The sequence below is a fragment of the Coffea eugenioides genome, chromosome 4, assembly GCF_003713205.1.
Source record: "Coffea eugenioides isolate CCC68of chromosome 4, Ceug_1.0, whole genome shotgun sequence".
In the NCBI taxonomy this organism is placed as follows: domain Eukaryota; kingdom Viridiplantae; phylum Streptophyta; class Magnoliopsida; order Gentianales; family Rubiaceae; genus Coffea; species Coffea eugenioides.
The window spans coordinates 3,753,488-3,772,330 of NC_040038.1; the positions used below are offsets into that span (position 1 = coordinate 3,753,488).

The 18,843-nt window shown below is 37.3% G+C and overlaps 3 protein-coding genes across 4 annotated transcripts; 2 read left to right on the forward strand and 1 right to left on the reverse strand.

The window, feature by feature from the left end:
• Positions 1-857: 857 nt before the first annotated feature.
• On the reverse strand, positions 858-1,856 carry LOC113768281 (ethylene-responsive transcription factor ERF003-like). The gene is made up of 2 exons (XM_027312563.1): positions 1,680-1,856; positions 858-1,557 (listed from the first exon to the last, which is right to left on the reverse strand). Exons 1-2 carry the CDS (start codon positions 1,760-1,762, stop codon positions 1,092-1,094), a joined length of 549 nt encoding a protein of 182 aa, XP_027168364.1. The 5' UTR covers positions 1,763-1,856; the 3' UTR covers positions 858-1,091.
• Positions 1,857-6,069: 4,213 nt separating this feature from the next.
• LOC113768272 (nuclear pore complex protein NUP96) lies at positions 6,070-13,237 on the forward strand. Its single transcript, XM_027312552.1, has 6 exons — positions 6,070-6,273; positions 7,512-10,119; positions 10,417-10,540; positions 11,567-11,715; positions 11,954-12,051; positions 12,545-13,237. Exons 2-6 carry the CDS (start codon positions 7,552-7,554, stop codon positions 12,741-12,743), a joined length of 3,138 nt encoding a protein of 1,045 aa, XP_027168353.1. The 5' UTR covers positions 6,070-6,273; positions 7,512-7,551; the 3' UTR covers positions 12,744-13,237.
• A 569-nt stretch (positions 13,238-13,806) lies between these two features.
• Positions 13,807-18,818, forward strand: LOC113768279 (DCN1-like protein 4). 2 transcript variants are annotated; one of them, XM_027312560.1, is made up of 10 exons: positions 13,807-14,077; positions 15,879-15,963; positions 16,420-16,494; positions 16,573-16,609; positions 17,000-17,083; positions 17,211-17,271; positions 17,362-17,468; positions 17,837-17,902; positions 18,139-18,235; positions 18,315-18,818. In XM_027312560.1, exons 1-9 carry the CDS (start codon positions 13,993-13,995, stop codon positions 18,232-18,234), a joined length of 696 nt encoding a protein of 231 aa, XP_027168361.1. In that variant the 5' UTR covers positions 13,807-13,992; the 3' UTR covers position 18,235; positions 18,315-18,818. The 2 variants fall into 2 exon arrangements, with proteins under 2 accessions (XP_027168361.1, XP_027168362.1); XM_027312561.1 differs by adding an exon at positions 14,427-14,506 and having other exon boundaries at positions 14,006-14,077; positions 18,139-18,818.
• Positions 18,819-18,843: the final 25 nt, after the last annotated feature.

Here is an 18,843-nt window from a genome sequence, read left to right on the forward strand (position 1 = left end):
GGGCGTTTGCAATGTCCGCTTTCTGCTTTCCACACTCCTAGAGTTAAGCAGTTGATAGAGCCTGGCGTCCAGTGCAGCATCATTCGTGAATTATTAGTAGAATACGTGTAGAAACAACTGTTAATTGATTGAACATCTGAAAATTTTGAAAAGACTAAAACTTGGACAATTGTATTTACCGCCACTAGCCTCATCATTTTGCCCTCCTATAATCAAGGGCCTGGCAGGAGGCATCCAACTGGGCAGAATGACTAGTGCATTAACGTGTAAGAACAACTCTGTTTACTGGTTGAAAAACTAAAACTTGGGTGAAAAAAAAATATATTAACCAGCAAGGGGTGATTTTTCAATGAAAGGAACGAACACACGAAGAACGAATTTCAAAAGCTTTGACCACAGAAGTTCTTCTGTAGAAAGTATCGACGCTCAAAACCTATTTTGTTTAAAATTTACGTTCAATTTTATTTAAATTATACGTTTTCAATGAATATATTTTTAATTATCTTTTTAATTTATTACATTAAATCGTTATCGCATATTTTTCTACCAAAACTCTGAAAAATAGCAATTCAACCGAGTACGAGGAATAGGTAATCACGAATGATGAATTATAATCAGTTGGTCGGCATATGAATTATGATCATGTTCCTCCATCCTTAGCAACCCGGGACACACACTAGATTCGATAGGTACAGGCAGCGTTTGACTGGATATCACCACAGCGGTCACTGTTTACACAACAGGGCTACAACCACTTTTACCGAATTTTGACCATTGAAAGCTTTGCTCCTGAACCTGATTGATAATGGTGATTCCCCTGCCCCAAAAGCCAATTACTAACACAACAAACAACCACATCGACAAAAGTTGAATGCTCTCTTGGATTATTACTGATATAGTACAACGTTAAAGTTTTAGCTTCTTAGTTTAGACAATGCGCGTTCTTCCATTAGTGCAGGAGAAAACGAAAAACTGAAGAGGAATGCTACCTTTTGCTATAGTCAACATCAAGAGTTCCCGAATGCCTTTATCAAGGCATCTAAGTTCAACAAGGATGCTCTAATAGAATTTAATAATGCTACATACATAGACTAATTCTGCATAACACAAGAAAGCTCAACTGGGCTATAATCGAGCAACTCCTGGATCATCTGCTCTATGTGGTCATCTTCAAGTGACTTGAATTCTTGCCCACTGAGACTCTCCCCCTGGCTTTCACAGCGATCCTGATTCAACGGCACAACAAATTGCATTTCGCCATCTCTCTGGCCAATGCCATCAAGAACCCTATTCCCACGAGAACCACATTGCTGCTCTTGATTTTCCTGAGCAAGTACAGGCCTCTTGTTGACCATCTTGAGAGAAGTCATGTGGCATCTTTGAAGTTTAGCTATTAAGGTAGCAGACAGAAACTTGGTTGAGGAGGAATCAGGATCATTGTCATTGTAAGCAAAATTTGTACGCGCTCTAGGCCCACACATGAGCCTGGCTGCTTCATCATAAGCTCTCGCCGCATCCTCTGCTGTCTCAAATGTGCCTAACCATATTCGAGTCTTCCTATAAACATTAAAACAAAATGCAATAGCCCACTTGTCAGTATATAAAGTATACTTACAATTGATCAAGAACTCAATATGGCAAGTAGTAACTAAAATGAAGAGAGAATACGTTATACATACAATAAAGGATGGCGAATTTCGGACACCCAAGAGCCCCAGTGCCGCTGCCTGACTCCACGATATCGTTGTTCTGGTCTACCCATGGCTGTAACACGAGCAAATACAAAAGGGTTTTTGATAAGAAGTTGAAAAATTGCAGGTGAAATGTGTTGAGGAAGAGAATATAGTATCACTAGAAGGAGATGCAGGGGAGGGGGTTGAAGAGCAGGGGACTACGGGTTTTTGTAAGCGCTCATTTCGGCCTTCACCCTTCAGCTGGCAATCAATATGGGACTGGGCCCGCGAGGCTTTCTATGACTTTCTTTCACTTCTTTCCGATGGTTATTATAAAATTTATAAAACTGAGAGTTTTTCATAAAGTGAGACTTGAGACACAAAAGAAGTATTTGTAGAAAAGGTTGCCTAGAAATATTTATTTCTGTTGGAATTGAATTTAGCACTAGATTTTGTCAGTGAGAGATGTATCAGGTAGCTGCATACTGAGGATTGCAGATATTCTTGTTTGACAATTGCATGAATGGCTGAGTAGTGCACTTTCTCTCTCTCTCTCTCTTTTTTTTTTGGGGTAGGACAATTGTGTGCCAGTACATAATCCGCTTTAACAAGCTATTTGATAGTTAACTCCCTGAGAAACGACAGGCAAAATTGATTCTTGCCTGTCAAAGGAACGTGTTGACATTCTACTACACCATTATTCTAAACTTGTACTCGCTTATATTTGTGATGAATATGCAAAACCCGTTTGGACCAGCCTTTGTTTGGCAGACAAATTTTTTATCAAGTTTGTCTGTTACAAGTTTTTTAAAAATTTTAGTTACAATAATTTTAAAAAATTTATTAAAATTTTTAAACTATACACTTCAAAATATTAAAAAAAAACACACTTCAAAATTTTTTTAAAAAACTTTTACAGTAAACTACAGTATAGTTTTAGACAAACACCCAAAAAATTTACTTGCCAAACGGGGCTGTAGTTTTGGAGAGTTTTCGTTGAGAAATATCCAGTAGCGATGTAGTGTATGTGAGTTATAGAGATGATTGAGTGATATTTCAAGAAAATATTTTAAAATCTTTTATTAAAAAAAATAGCAATAGAAAGGAGACCTCGATATTCATAATTGAAACGCATAAAAAAAAAGTTATTTTCGTCAATCTATTATTGCTAGATATTTGTAACAGAACGACGTCTGTGAGCCATAAGGGTGATAGATGCACCAAAATGTAGGTGAAATGTACCTTTCTTCAAATTTAAGTATCCGTTCTCAATAAAACACTAGGAATGGCTGGAGAGGATTTTTTTTTTTTTCTGCAATAAGAGCTAGAGGCACTATGCTTGTAATTTATTGCACGGACAAGTTACGTGGCTCACATCACATTTACTAAACATAGGAAACCTGCCCATATGCCTCATTCTAGGCAAAGACAAAAAAAAATTGTAGATAGTGTATCTGTTCTGTTTATGTCAATTTTACATACATTTTACGGGCGTGGTGTAGTGTCTGTAGCTGCTATTTTGACCATCTTCTCTTGTGCTAGATTACGCAATCCAAGAATGCAACAAGGATGTTGACGTTGTTTTCTTTTTGGTAAAGTTGTACAATTGTTTCGTCGATGCTAAAGCAATTTGCGTCATTTCTACCTTAATGGTGACCATTGATGCCCCTTTCAAATTGCAGGCGCCAATTGATAATAATGACTCCTCGAAACTTAATGCTTGATTAATGATCCATGTTAAGCGTCTCGGGTTGTTATGTTGCATCACTTTTTATTGGAAAATGATCAAAACTTGAGAATTCAAACCTCACATTGAGGAGCCTTAAGAGTTCATTCGGATTGTTATTTTCGAGAGTTTTTTTTTTATATATATATATTATAGCAATTTGATATATGTGAACTAAAAAAATAATTAACAGAAAATATAAAAATTTTTCTACAGAAAACAACGATCCAAAAGGCCAACAACTAGTGAAGAGCATGGACAAGATTTAGTAACTCTTTCGAGTAATTGTTATTAATCTTTGTTGCAATAATGCATCTTCAAGAACAACTCCAAACTAGGGGAAGCACTATAAGTTAACGAACATCATGATATTGGAAAAAAAGAGAGAGAGAAAGCAGTAGTGCTTCAAGCATGATAAAGTGTCTCGTGGTTTCTTAAATAAACAGCTAATTAAACAAACTATATATGCATGATTTGAGTGGTGGTATATATGTACGTCGAGGAATAATGTGCATTTCTTACAACAAATCCAATCATGCATGCAAATGTGTGCTCTCTAATTTCATTCGCACAATAATTAACAGAAACATTAGAGAATTAACACAGCTTGGGGTGCAGTTAAAATTACAATTTACGAGCACAATAATAATAACTTTTTTTTTTTAAAAAAAGAGGGTTGATGATGATACCTGATTTTATATACAAGCACAATGATATCGCTCATGCACAAATTTTCATGATGGCTTTCATCGCACTAGAAGAAAATTTCTACTAGTTTTGTCCATCTGCGCTAGGTGTACCATGTATGCCAAATTGTCATCTAATCAAATCTTATCGTTTTCCTTTTCGTGCATGGTAGTCTATGCTTGACAGAGAATGGTCGACAAAAGAACCTGCAGGCTATTGATTTTTTCTGCAATTTTGTTTTCAGCCATCACATTCCAACTCTTCTCTTTGCATGGACTAGTTCCAACTTTATACGTACCTTTCATACTAGTTTCAAATTTTAAGTTTCTGGAAATTTGCTCGATTATTGACAAGAGGAAAGCAACTTACAAGGCAATTAAGTTTTTTGATCATTGCTTCATGCATGATATATACTCTTCCATACGTCTTCAAAAAATGAGCTTTGAACTCCAAAGGATCGATCACAATTTTCAAGGGTTTTAGGATGCTAAATCAAAGCAGTCTCCTTAAACTCTGACATTTCTGATCAGGCATTATTTGCAAGAACTGCCAAAGACAGTTGCCTGCGTTATCCTCCTGAATTCAAGAAATATGAAAACATCTTTTGAAATGTTAAAGATCTCTGAAAAATGGAAGACTATGAAGCCCTATATATGCATAAAACAATCACAATCTGCTAACTAATTGAAAAAAGTAAGATTGCGCGTGCATTGAGAATCAGAGAGATAAGAAAGATCCAACCCAAAAATTTATTTTTTTTATTTTTTGGTTTTGCTTTGTGATGTTCCTTTCTTGACATTCACTCAATGGCTAGAGAGAGGTCACCTTTAGATTCTAGGGGGCATTATAAAACATATCACAAAGTGATTCACTTCTCTAATGCAATTCTAATGATTGTCAAAAGACAAGAAAACATTAACACCATCTAATGTGTGCCACTCAGCAACTGGGCCATGCTATAATTGGAGGATTGGAAGTAAAAGGTAAATTTAATGTGATCGAATATCCAGTTTTAATGATATGTTACCTCAAACTTTTGTTCCTTTTCTTTTTCCTCCGTAGTCCAATCCGAGCTCGAGGATTCACACCTAGGAACTTATTGTCCAAATCAACATCCCATTATTTGACTCAAAATACTCCAATCGCATAAAAAAACAATCAATACTTCTGTGGTCGGCTGTGGACTGTAAATGAAACTAAAAATGAACTTGACGTTACAAAAATGTTGAAATTGAGTTTGAACTTGTAGCTGTCTCGACGCGATTGTGCTTGAGCTTAATTTTGCAATAGTTTTTGTATGGTTGTTGAATTAATTATAAATCGAGCTAACTTTTGAGTAGAGCTTGAAAAACCTAATTTATATGTGTAATTGTGCCAAACCAAAATTCAAAATACCGTTGATACTGGTGTTCGTATTAAGAAAAAAAAAACTTAAATACCTTCTTATAAACTTAAAAAACCCTTCCTGATGTTAACATTGAAACTAGATGAAGGCACGTTTATGATAAGTGATGCATTAGTTTCATATGTAGAAACTTTTTTTAAAAAAAAAAAAAAAAGAAAGCGAGGAAATATAGTAGTTTGGATCCCTTATTTAATTTATTGATCATTATTTAATAAAGTATTTTTTTTGGTACTTTTCAGAGAACAAATTTCATAATGCTAGTTAGTTCTTATACAGCTATAAAATTTTCAGCTGCGAGAAGGTGGTAATCACATTAGAGTGTGTGCTATACATTTATTTATAGATCCACTCACCAATGGAAATAAAGAAAAAAAAAAGTAAATAAAGATAGATCCTTTAAAAAGTTAAACAATTACCCAAAAAAAAAAGAAAAAAAATCAGTTACCCAGCCCACCCAATTGTTTCAACAGATCCAAAAAGCATTGAGCAACCTCCACTGAACAAGTTAAGCCCACAAGCCCAATGCCAATACCCGCTCCGTTCGAACCCCCACGGCCACCATCTCCCCTCTCCTAACCAGCACAGCACCCGCTGCCCTGTCCTGTCCTGTCCTTCCCCCGCGATAACCTTCTGCTTGCCTAAAGCAGCTGCAGTCGCCCTCCGCCGCCTGTCACCTTCTCCTTGCTCATGGAAGCTTCGCTCGCCATTCTCATTCCCCTTTTCCTGTTTTCTACCCACTTGCTAATCTTTTAAGGGTTTTCAGCATACGAGTTTGGCCTGAGGTATGGAGCTTCGTTCATGTTGTTGGTGTATTTTGTCTACATTGAGCTCGTTCAATGGATTTTACTTATCAGTTTGTTCGGGATGCTGTTGGAGTATTTTCATTGCCTTTTGTCACTAATTTTAGTGAAGCTGAATTTGTTTAAAATTTCGTCCTGAGTTGAAACGGTTCGAATCGGACAATTCGGACTTTTTTGACGCACCACGAATCGTGACCCACCGATTGTGGAGTTGATCGTTCTCGAACGGCCAGCTAGTTCCGGTGACAACTAGTCCGATGCGGACAAGACATTGAAGCATTTCAATAGCCGTTTTTTTTTCTGTGCGAAAATTTTTGGTGGTGTCAATTGGTTTGGGCTCAATGATGTGATTTTTCGAAAATATTTTGGATGATTTTCTGGTATATAAGTCAACTACACGTCCAAAAAAAAATTGCAAAGGCACTTTTATGGTTTGCGAGCTTGCCCTCGACGCAATGTTTCTAGCGATTAGGCACAAAAAGTAGTTTTGAAGGACTAAGGGTGAACTCCATGATTGCATAGTAAATTCCTGTTAGATTCACAATTGAATTACTCCAGAGAATTCATTTTGTATTAGTAAAGTTCACTTTTTGTGGGACTTGTGATCCTGCTGCTTTCGAGGACAACTAACTCTAGTTTTAACTGGTACACTTCGTGCAAGTATAAATAAAAAATTTGTTAGTTATTCTTAGTGATGCATTCAGTCAAATGATCAAACCCAGTAGATAAAAATGACTCCATGTTGGTGGCAAAGATCGCAAACTCAATGTCTATGAAATGCATTCAGTGGTAATGCAAAGGTCGCAAACTCAATGTCTATGATGTGGTAGCAGAGTGTCTATAAAATTTATTAAGTTTTAACAAGTAGGTTCCTTAGAGAATAGGTTCCACATTTAACCATGTATTATTGTTAATGTTGGGCTTGCTCTTTTACTTCGCCAATTGTAGGAATTTGTTTGAAATGATTGAGTTATAGTTTGATGCCCAATATTGAGGCTAAGCTATATTCATGTCCTGTTGCTGATTGCTTGTTCATGTCTTAATATGATCAATTGCCGGGGATGGCCCCATTGTCTGCTGGATTTTTGAATAATGTAAAGTGTGGAAAAGAATGAAGTCTATTCTTTTAATTAAAATTTTGTTATGCACAATGTGATGGTTCTTTTCCAATATGTATATGTAATTTTCTGTGATATTCATTTTACATGTGTTGTTTTCAGAGGCTTGTGAAAAGCAAAGTTCCATAGATTCAGCACAAGGATGGAGGTTGATTCGGGGAGTTTGGATCTTCTTTTACTAACTCCATATCAATGTAAAAGAAGAAAATTATCTCCACATGGAAAAGCTGCTTCTTTGTCATGTCAGGATCTGAGTAGGATTGAATCTTTGTTCCCAACCCTGCAATCAGCCGATTATTTCACTGAACCTAGCTTGAGTAAGCTTGTTACTCAGGAGGCCTTATATCCTGGTTATTGCAGCAGAGTTAGGGATTTTACTGTAGGAAGGTATGGTTATGGATGTGTAAAGTTTATTGGGGAGACTGATGTTAGATGGTTGGATTTGGATCAGATCATCAAGTTCAGGAGATATGAGGTGGTTGTCTATGAAGATGAAACTACCAAGCCTGCCATTGGTCAGGGCCTAAATAAAGCAGCTGAAGTAACTTTAGTACTGCAAACAAGAACTTCAAGAGATAGCTGCAAAAACCAGTCAACCAGAGTTATGGAGAAGCTGAGGCTCAGCACAGAACGACAAGGTGCAAAATTTTTGTCTTTCAATCCATCAAATGGTGAATGGAAATTCCTTGTTCAACATTTTAGCAGATTTGGTTTGAATGAAGATGATGAAGATGACATAACCATGGATGATGTGTCTACTGAAGTTCAAGCTCCTTTGGAAATGAATGGTGGAGACATTTCAGACATTGATGAAGAAACTGCTTTTGTTGATGCACCTTCACTTTCACATTCTCTTCCTGCTCATTTAGGGCTTGATCCCGCGAAGATGAAAGAAATGAAAATGTTGATGTTCCCTTCAGAGGAAGAGGATGAGGAATCCAATGGCATGATTTCATACCAGAGGGAACGACTGAATAAAGAATCTGTGAAATCTCCTTTAAGACAGTCTTCTCAGCAGATAGTGAACAAAGACAGTCCTCCTTTAGTTCGCAAGACCCCACTAGCTTTGATTGAGTATAACTCTGGAAGTTTTGGCTCAAGCTCTCCTGGATCAATTTTAATGGCCAAACAGAATAAGGGTGTCCTCCTAAGGACAACAAAAGCTGAAGGTTTCAGGCTTGATCTGAAGCAACAAACACCAATAACTGGTAACCATTCTGGGAATATCGTTGATGCTGCATTATTCATGGGCAGATCGTTTCGAGTAGGCTGGGGTCCTAATGGCGTTCTTGTTCATTCTGGTATGCCTGTTGGCAGTAGTGGCTCTCAAAGTGTTTTATCTTCAGTAATTAATTTAGAGAAGGCTGCAGTGGACAAAGTAGCACGAGATGAAAATAACAAAATTAGAGAGGAGCTTGTTGATTTTTGTTTTGAGTCTCCACTTAGTCTTCACAAGGAAATGAGTCATGAGACGAGGGATGTTGAAGTTGGATCCTTTAAACTAAAGCTTCAAAAAGTTGTCTGCAATCGATTCACACTCTCAGAGATTTGCCGTAGCTATATAGGGATTATTGAGAGGCAACTTGAAGTTACAGGGCTGTCTTCTGCTTCTCGGGTTTTACTGATGCACCAAGTAATGGTCTGGGAATTGATAAAAGTTCTTTTTTCCTCAAGGCAAATGAACGGACAATTGAAATCTGTGGAAGTGGACCATGAGGGAGACATGATGGCTGATGCTGGGGAAAGTTCTCCTGAAGTTGACTTGGATGCACTTCCATTAATCCGGAGAGCTGAGTTTAGTTACTGGCTTCAAGAGAGTGTTTGCCACCGGGTACAGGAAGATGTGAGCTCCTTAAATGAATCTAGTGATCTGGAGCACATATTCTTACTCCTAACTGGCCGCCAGTTGGATGCTGCTGTGGAGTTGGCTGCATCTAGAGGGGATGTCAGACTAGCTTGTCTTTTGAGCCAGGCTGGTGGGACCACCGTCAACCGTTCTAATATTGTCTGGCAGCTTGATATTTGGAGAAACAATGGGATGGACTTCAATTTTTTTGAGGAAAATAGGATGCGTCTTCTTGAATTGCTTGCTGGCAATATCCAAGGGGCCTTGCATGATGTTAAAATTGACTGGAAGAGGTTTCTGGGAGTGTTAATGTGGTATCAGCTTCGACCTGACACTTCTTTACCCATTGTTTTCCACACATATCAACAGCTCCTTGACAATGGAAAGGCTCCATGTCCAGTTCCGGTGTATATTGATGAGGGACCAGTAGAACAGGCAGTAAAATGGCGTGCAGGAGAACATTTTGATCTTGCTTATTATCTTATGCTTCTTCATTCTTCTCAAGAAAATAAGTTCGGCTTTCTAAAGACCATGTTCAGTACCTTTGCTTCAACAAATGACCCACTTGACTACCATATGATTTGGCATCAGCGTGCAGTTTTAGAAGCTGTGGGCACTTTCAGTTCTGATGATCTTCACATTCTTGATATGGGACTTGTTTCTCAGTTGCTCTGTTTGGGCCAGTGTCACTGGGCGATCTATGTGGTGCTTCACATACCCCATCACAAGGATTATCCTTACTTACAGGCTATGCTTATCAGGGAAATCCTCTTCCAATACTGTGAAGACTGGAGTAGTGATGACTCACAGCGACAATTTATTCAGGATTTAGGAGTTCCTTCAGCATGGATGCATGAAGCTCTAGTAAGTCGCTCTGTTTCTTTCAAGTCTGTTCATTCCTTTAGCTTGGCGTAGATTACTCATGTTATGGTTGGGAAGCTGCAGAGATTTTTCCCAGCTCTGACAGGTTTGAGGAATTTTTATTTTGGGCTTCCTTTACAGGTGTAGTAGAAATGTAATATTAAGGAGTCAAATTGACTCGTTCTGCTCCACTTCTGGTTGTCATAGTTCATTTGCTTAAAGGGGAAAAATTAAGAGCACTATATAGGGGTTCCATTCTGCTGATCTTTTTTTTTTTTTTTCAATTTAAAATGCATGCAGGCAACGTACTTCAATTACTATGGAGACTTTTTCAATGCCCTAGAACACTTCCTTGAATGTGGGAACTGGCAAAAGGCACACTCAATCTTCATGACTTCAGTTGCTCATTCTCTGTTTTTGTCAGGTGAAAGACTCGAAGCTACATTTTCTCTTTCTTCTACCTATTACTTCACTATGTTGCTCATACTGGCTGATACAATTTTTGTTCTTTTGGAGCATGTGACAGTAGTTTCCCTCAAGAATTAGATGCTTGCCACCTTATTACCAAAGATTTTACAAGTGGTTCAGATATAGTGCCTGCAAGGAGAAACTTGGAGTTTCTTCACAGCATGCTTTTGAATTGATTTAACCATTCTATATTTGTGTACATTGATTATAGCAGCGTAGGTAGAGTCACATGTCTCTGCTTTCTCTCTAGTTGTCATTAGTTTAGAACTTCGATTAGATCTCTTTTGAGAAGGGAGGCTTGGTTAATTGATTTTAGCTTATGCAAGTTTGGCACACTTGAACTCCTGGTATAGTAGCATAGAGAGGGTTGAAACAATTTTTCAACCTAGTTTTTCAAGGGGAAGCTCAGTCTGAGTTATAGGCCGTGTCTTTCAAATTTGACCAAATAAAAGTTTGATGAAGAAAACTACAAATGTTATTTTTGTGGGAGCTTGGCATTTTTTTTGTCACTATATATTCCTAGTTTACTGTTCATAAGGTTTAATTTTTTAACAATAAGTGGTAGTAAATAGTGCTAGTCCTTTTCTTTTTCTTTTTTTTTTAAAAAAAATTAAACACTTTATAGTCTTGAAAGTGATAACACACTAATTTTTTTTAGAGAGACCTTTCTAATCCATTAAATGTTGAGTTATGCTCCTACAACCGGTACTTTTAGGCAACATTCTGTGTCAGAATGAGTCTGCTTAGATTTGCCTTTTAATTTCCTAGCTTGGTATGATCTCTTCTTCTTTTTGTTTTTTTTGGTAATATATATTGTCTTCCAGTTTATATTTGCACTATTTAGGTGGTAGCAGAACATTCTTTTCCATTAAAATATTGGGCAATCATTTACATTCTGGGCCAATGGTTTACATCAAGAGATCTTCTTTGCTGCTGTTTGATGGTATTGTTTAATCTATTAAAATATCCCTACTTTTTGCAGCCAAGCACTCAGAGATATGGCAGCTCGCTACTTCCATGGAAGACCACAAGTCAGAAATTGAAGATTGGGACTTAGGAGCTGGAATGTATATTTCATTTTATTTGTTAAGGAGCTCTTTGCAGGAAGAAAGCACCACAATTAATGAACTGGTACAATAATCCTTGGAAAAGCTGCAAATGTTTGTTAGGGCGTTCCATATCTCAAGATTACATGTGTCAGCTGAATGAATGATTTCAAATGTTAAAACTCAGATCTCACATGTCATGTGAAAATTTCACCACACAATTCTCCTTGACATGTTCCCTGATATATCATTCTCTGCCTTGTGTTCCCTCAGCATATGTTTGTGCTTTGTGTGAGGACTAATGAGCACGGTGATGGTTGCAGGATAACCTAGAGAACAAAAATGATGCCTGTGCAGACTTCGTTGGTCGAGTGAACAAGTCTTTGGCCGTTTGGGGTAGCAGATTGCCTACTGACTCAAGGTATTGATAGTATTTTCTTCTTCCTTTTTTTTCTTTAATCCTTTGGAATTTCTATTTGGATACGCAAATAAGGTAACTATACATTATAAATGTGTATAATTTGAACTGAAATGATCAGTTATAGGATGGAATTTGCTTATTTTCTACTTCATCTATATCCTTTTCTCTTGGAGGATGTTGAGTTAATGGAAACATGGAAGCAAGTTGGACGCTTAGCATTGAACTTGTTCATTTACCTTGTACAAGTAAAAAAAATTTTGTATTTGGATAACTATTTTCTCCTTTTTCTGTGGAAGTTGAACTAAAGTTTTTGTTTAAAATTATGCCAATCTCCTTCTGTGCTTTCTATAACCGCTTTTCTAGTTGATGTGCTGTATAGGGCATCATCTTGCTTTTGATTTCCTGTTTTTTATGGTTCTTGCGGGTTTCTTGTTTATTGGATTGTTCCTTCATTTAATTATTTAAGCATCTTCACGACGTACTGGCGTCTCAGGGTGGTTTACTCAAAGATGGCTGAGGAGATCTGCAATCTGCTTGTGTCTGAAAGCGGTGAGGGTTCAGGCATTGAAGTTCAGTTAAGCTGCTTCACGACCATATTCAGAGCACCCCTCCCAGAAGACCTTCGCTCATGCCATTTGCAAGATGCCGTCTCATTGTTTACCAGTTACATCTCAGAGGCTGCCCCCCAGTAGTTCGCTTCGCTTCCACTTTGTTTGGCCAACCTTTTGTAGTTTTAAGTTTCGGTATTTGTATGCGAAAAATCAGTAGTATCTTTGTACAATTTTCTTGAAAGCCAGACAATTTTTGTTCTTTCCTTTGGAGGAATTTTGGCGTGTAATTAGATTTTTGAAGAGGTCGGGTGACATATACAGCATGTTAGTAGAATTGAAGTGTCAGTCTGGCTGGTTTTTTTTTTTTTTGTCAAAAGTGTCAGTCTGGCTGGTTGATAGAGCACACAGACGTATTTCAGCACCTGATGATGGCCGGAGTCGGCGAGTGTCCTGATCCTGAAACTTTTAAGGTTGGCAGCTGTTAATTACGTTGGATCCACGGCTGGACCACATGGACGTGCAGTGCAAGTGGACAAATGGCTACTTTCGTGCCATCTGAGCATTCCATGGAAGTCAAGTTCTCAAAGTTCATATATGCCAAATTAACGTAGTATATTTTATTGCTTTGCCACTTACCCTGAAAAATACACAATTTACCTATTTTTTAAAATCTATTGTGCTCAAATTTTTCTTTGGGAAAGGGGATTTTTTTTTTTTGGGGGGGGGGGGGGGGGGGGGGGGGACGCGGGTTGGAAGAAGCAGCGTATAAAATTTTACAAAATAAAATAGAAAAAACTAGACCAATGAAGAAGTGAGAATTTACTTTTATACCAATTGATACCGATTCTTCTCTTCCAAAACTTGTCTAAGTTTTTGAAATTTGAGTTAAAAAATAAGAAAGTTTCAAGACAAGAGCAGGAAAATCTCGAAATTCACCAAAAGTGGACAATTTTAATTAGTGAAAATCGAGAAGTAAAATATTTGAATTCGGACATTCTTAAACTCTTTATTTTTTTTTTAAGGTGTAAAGTGGGAATCTAGGAAAATAGACGGTTGAAAGCTGGGGAATGCTCAAGTACTCTTCAGAACAGATGACGTCACCAATCCTTTGTGAGGTTTTAATGAGACAACGACCGATACGCGCACCCGCTGGTGCCGTACGCCGCTCTTTGCTCTTTAAAATTAGAGTTGCAGTACAACTACAAATTGCGGATTACTAATCCAGCTCAGGAGTCCTCTCTCTCCCTCTCTCTCGAGTCGGGGGAACAGCTTTTCGAGCGACGACTGCCTCAGCATCGTTCGCTCGAAGGGTTAAATTCCGCGTAATCGCAAATTCTCTCTCTCTTCTCGATAGAGTTCTCGACGAGGAGGAGCAGAAGAGCAGAAGAGGATGCCTCGCAATTCATCAAGAAAAGGTCCCTCCAATTCTGCTACCTCCACCAATTCTTCCTCGGCGGTCGATCTCTTTCGCTCTGGTGATGATCCTTTCGTTTTTTTTCCTTTTAATATATATCTGGAGTTGAATTCTTTCTTTTATAAATTGGAATTTGATCCTCTTCCCCTTCAAAATTTTTTTTTTTTTTCTGATTGACATATCAGTAGTGTTCATGATGACTTGATGCTTAATTCTGCTTAATTGGACTGAAACTCCCGTATGGGAAGTTTTCTCTCTGTCGCGTATTACTAATATCTATGCTGACTTAAAATATTTCTCTTTGCTTTTTTTGGGTTCTTTCATTTTCGTTGTTTGCTTTTTCTTTCTGCTTTTGGAAGCTCAGTTGGTATGGATAATATTTAATTGAAGATTATAGCCATTGTTTGCAGCTTTTTTTTTTGTTATAGAATTTGTGGTGGAGCTAGATTGGCGTGTCATTCCAAGGATAAGGCTTGAATGTTGTGCTTAGGTAAGTAATTATGCAAGGAAAATTGTGATGACTAGAGTAGTTCTTGGATTCTTAGATTGAAAATTTTGTAGAGACCTCATACTATAGTATTTTGAATTTCAGTTCTTTTTGATAAATTTCTTTGACTCGAATTTCGTGTTGACTTTGTGTCAAAGGACTGCTTTTGATCGTTCGCTTTGAGGAGAGTGGGAGTAATCGAAGTAGAGACTTATGATATGCTCTTATGCTTTCAAATTTGGATCACTATTAGCTTCACTAAGAAAGAAAACAAAAACACAAGGTTGAGCTTGGGAATATGCTGTCTTTGTGACTTGTCCTCTTCTTTGGTGAACTTACATCCTGGATGATCTACTTTTGAGTTGGATGTCAAGCCCAGTTAATGGTTTTCAGAGCATGTTGATTTGATAATAAAGGTGTGAACTTTAGCCTAAAAAATTATCAAGGTATGATTTTGAGGTGCCAGCTAAGGACTAAGAGAGTAAAAGGACACCACATTGCATTTTCTGCTGCTTGAAGCAATTAGCATTGGAATAGCCATAGTTCAGGACGGGTTAGCAAGAGTGGCTGGGAGGTTGGGAATGTTTTGGACTGCAGAGAGTCAACAAGATGAACTTTAACAGGATAACTTGTCTTCTCTAGGCTGACAACTTCATGGTCTCACTACTCTTTTTATCTTTGTTCTTTTCTTTGCTTGTCAATTAACAGGGTAAACTTGTCTTCTTTAGGCTGAGAACTTCATGGTCGCTGTTCGTTTTCTCTTTTTTTTTTCCTTTACTTGTGACCTTGTTTTTCCTTTTATTTTTCTTTTGTTGGTGATGGTTAATGGAAGAATAAGGGTTACAGCATATAGTTAAATGGTGCATATCTCCCTATTCCCCCTCCACCCTGGAAAAAAGAAAAGAAAAAGAATTCAAGAAAAGATCTAGTGTCAGAGACTCGAGAAACCCTCATATAAACCATTTGTTAGCCTTCTGCCTAGGACTTTTGATGTCAGTTAATGATTGTAAGAAAATAATGGTATTAGGACATTCGCCTGAGCTTCTTGGTGAGGTAGTGTTGTATTCTACATCTTAAACTCAATTGAGTTGTGCATTATCTTTATTTTTCATATAAACAAAAAAATATGAACAAATTTGCTCGTTTGGCTGATTTGTTGTAAGGTACTTTATCAGTTTAATCTTTTCAAAATTATTTTCTTTTGGATAACTAGTGACATTCTGAATTCTAAGAATCTGCAATTATTATAAATTTTTCTTGTCATTTGCATTTACTAACGGTGATATTCTTCTCATTTGATATGATCTTGTGATACAACAGAAAATTTCAGCACATTAAACTCTCTTTTTCATCAGTTGTATTTTTAATTCTTCAGCAACAGGTAAAGCTGCCAGCAAGGAGCTGGAGCGAATCGATCAGCTCTTCTTTTCATATGCAAATAATTCATCTGGATTAATTGAGTAAGTCTGCAAATTACATTTCCTATTCTGTCCGTGTCATTTGAGTAAGTCTGTGAATTACATTTTATATTCTGTCCATGTCATTTTGTGATATATTTTTCACCCTACTGATTGAATTAAATCTTATAATCTTCATCCATTATTGGGATGACACTTCTCTCAGACCATCAGTTTTCTGCTTTTGAATCAAGAATTTTTCTTGTTCATGCTGTTCATCGTGTCATTGACTATGTTGACTATATTTTTTTTGACAAATGGCTGGAAGCAAATATGAGTTCAAGCAACAATAGAAGCACATTGAACATTGAACGTTTCACTTCTTTTCACATGGTCTATAACATGTGTTAGTGATTATGCTATAAGAATTGTTGTCTAGTTGAATACAATTCTAAAATTCTCTCTTCTTAGGAGTTGGGTGATTGCATAATTGTCATTTCTGATTGTTTCCTTGACTAGCCCTGAAGGAATTGAATCTTTTTGTTCTGATTTGGAGGTGGATCATACTGATGTCCGGATATTAATGCTGGCATGGTAATTTTTCTTTTCAGTTGTGATTTTCATTCACATAGTTTCTTGTAGTTCTGAAATACTGGCGAATGTTAATCTCAGGAAAATGCAAGCTGAGAAACAAGGATACTTTACCCTGGTAAGGAAGCAAACCGAGAGCATGAAGTATTATGATAGAGCACTATCTGTTGTGTTTTTGGCTTCTTTTGGAATGGAATCATGTTTGACTCTTGGATTTTGATATTTTTAACTGCAACAAACCTCGTGGATAATGACAATTAATAACATTAAGATGGATGAGGAGTTACATCTTTGTCAATAGTGACCGCAGACCAACTATTGAAAAGATGACTAGCATCTGTTTGACTATGCCTTTGGGCTTTTGGCTCCTAAATGATGCTTCATTTGTCGTAATATGCGAATGAAGAGAATTAATTTTTATCCTTTTAATTGCTATTACTCTTGAATCCAAACAGAGCCCCTATGATTTTCTAGATTTCTTGAGTTAATGAAGCCACTCTCTTTCTAGGATGAATGGAGAAGAGGTCTCAGAGCATTGCGAGCAGATACAATTGTTAAACTGAAAAAAGCACTTCCTGACCTTGAGAAAGAGGTTAAATTATTTTTACTCTACAACTTTGATAAGTTAATGGTATCATGTCTTGATGCTCCCTAGAAAGAGAGTGACCAAGGGAGATTTGGTTAGTTTCGCTTTAACCTTTTTCCTACGTATTTTATAGGTTAGGAGACCGTCAACATTTGAGGATTTCTACACATATGCGTTCCGATATTGTCTAACAGGTGAAATTCTGTCTGTGCAAGTGTTGTCATGTTTTTGAAATTGGAACTCCCCTTTTCTCCTTCTCACCTTCTATTCTCTGATTTTTTTAGAGGAAAAACAAAAGAGCATTGATATTGAGAGTATATTTGTTCTACTGGATCTTGTTTTGGGATCCCGATTTGGACCACAAGTTGACTATTTGGTTCAGTATCTTAAGGTGAGTAAATATTCTTCTTTCATAACACTTAAATTGAAATTTATTCTTATTCCAAGATAGCCATATCATTCTCAGGACTTTGCATCTAATTTTAATGAAGAAACCTTATTCACATAGTTGTCTTGCTGCCCTCTTTTTAAGAATTGAGTATTATATGATCTTAGCATGTCTGTGGTGTATGTGAACTTCTGCAACTTGCCATGATGTGGTACCACAGAGGTGACATGGTTCCTTTTTGTCGTAATTAATTATTATTGTTTGCAATTTGAGTTAATTTTACAGGAACAGCTGTGGGATTTTATTGTTTTGAGCAAGAGGTGAAATAGGTAATCTTTGCTAATACTTTTGTGGCTTTGATTTTTCTGCAGACACAGACTGATTACAAGGTTATAAACATGGATCAGTGGAAGGGGTTTTATCGTTTTTGCACTGAGGTAGGTTTGTGTTGGTTCTTTCATTTTTATTCCCCAGATGTTTGTCAAATCTTCTAGTAAAGATGATCATCTCGTATTGGGATTCATGTTGATGATCCTGACACTGGTCTAGTTTGTGGGTATCCTCCGTTTTAGTTACATGAACACCCTATATGTTAAATTACATTGTTTGTAACCTCATCCCGCTGCGTGATTTTGAATTCTTGACCTTCTGAGCTTGATGGTTCTTGTGACAGATAAGCTTCCCAGACCTTAGTAACTATGACCCGGACTCTGCTTGGCCCTGGATCTTGGATAATTTTGTTGACTGGATGAGAGCGAAGCAGGGTTAAGGTTAAATTTAGATGCAAACTTAGCCTTCCTCCCCAAAATGCCATCCTCAAAGTAAGCAATCACGTTCCCTATTCCATAGATGGGGATGCTCAGCGGTCTCAAATGTGACAAGAGGCGTCATTGCACAATCTATTGGCTATGTGACTTTCACGTGTGTGCGGGACCAGATATGTTGATCCTCAAGCACGAGTTTAGCGCAGGGGCTGTTAAGAGTCTTGTCACAATATTATGCTTAGCATTGTTATGAGATGAATTCAGATCTTTTTGGGAGAATGCATTACCATTATATGACAGAATTGATATGCTTGCAGGATTCAAGCAAGACTATACACATCAAGTTGGCTGCCTTCTGCACCATCTTCTGTTTAGAAGCTTTTGCTTTTATTTTTACTGATTGATGTTCTTTCTTTCCTTTTTTTTTATTGGGTGTAGGGAACAGATAAAAAATGAAAGGTGCCTTATTCTTGCAGAACTGAATCTCTTGCTAGAACAGCTTCGCATCTAGTTGCTTCTGTGTTATATGGAAAACTTGTTACTACTATATAAAAGTTTCAATATAGTCGTCTGCTTGTATTTTGCGCTCCCTGTTCTTTATTGGCATTTTACAG

What these genes read in the sequence shown, in the direction of transcription:
- LOC113768279 (XM_027312560.1), top strand. Translation starts at nt 13,993, where the DNA reads ATGCCTCGCAATTCATCAAGAAAAGGTCCCTCCAATTCTGCTACCTCC. An exon ending in GGTCGATCTCTTTCGCTCTG is followed by an intron (nt 14,078 to 15,878) that starts GTGATGATCCTT and finishes TTAATTCTTCAG; the next exon opens with CAACAGGTAAAGCTGCCAGC. An exon ending in CGGATATTAATGCTGGCATG is followed by an intron (nt 16,495 to 16,572) that starts GTAATTTTTCTT and finishes TGTTAATCTCAG; the next exon opens with GAAAATGCAAGCTGAGAAAC.
- LOC113768281 (XM_027312563.1), bottom strand. Translation starts at nt 1,762, where the DNA reads ATGGGTAGACCAGAACAACGATATCGTGGAGTCAGGCAGCGGCACTGG. An exon ending in GAAATTCGCCATCCTTTATT is followed by an intron (nt 1,558 to 1,679) that starts GTATGTATAACG and finishes TAATGTTTATAG; the next exon opens with GAAGACTCGAATATGGTTAG.
- LOC113768272 (XM_027312552.1), top strand. Translation starts at nt 7,552, where the DNA reads ATGGAGGTTGATTCGGGGAGTTTGGATCTTCTTTTACTAACTCCATAT. An exon ending in CATGGATGCATGAAGCTCTA is followed by an intron (nt 10,120 to 10,416) that starts GTAAGTCGCTCT and finishes AAATGCATGCAG; the next exon opens with GCAACGTACTTCAATTACTA. An exon ending in TCATTCTCTGTTTTTGTCAG is followed by an intron (nt 10,541 to 11,566) that starts GTGAAAGACTCG and finishes TACTTTTTGCAG; the next exon opens with CCAAGCACTCAGAGATATGG.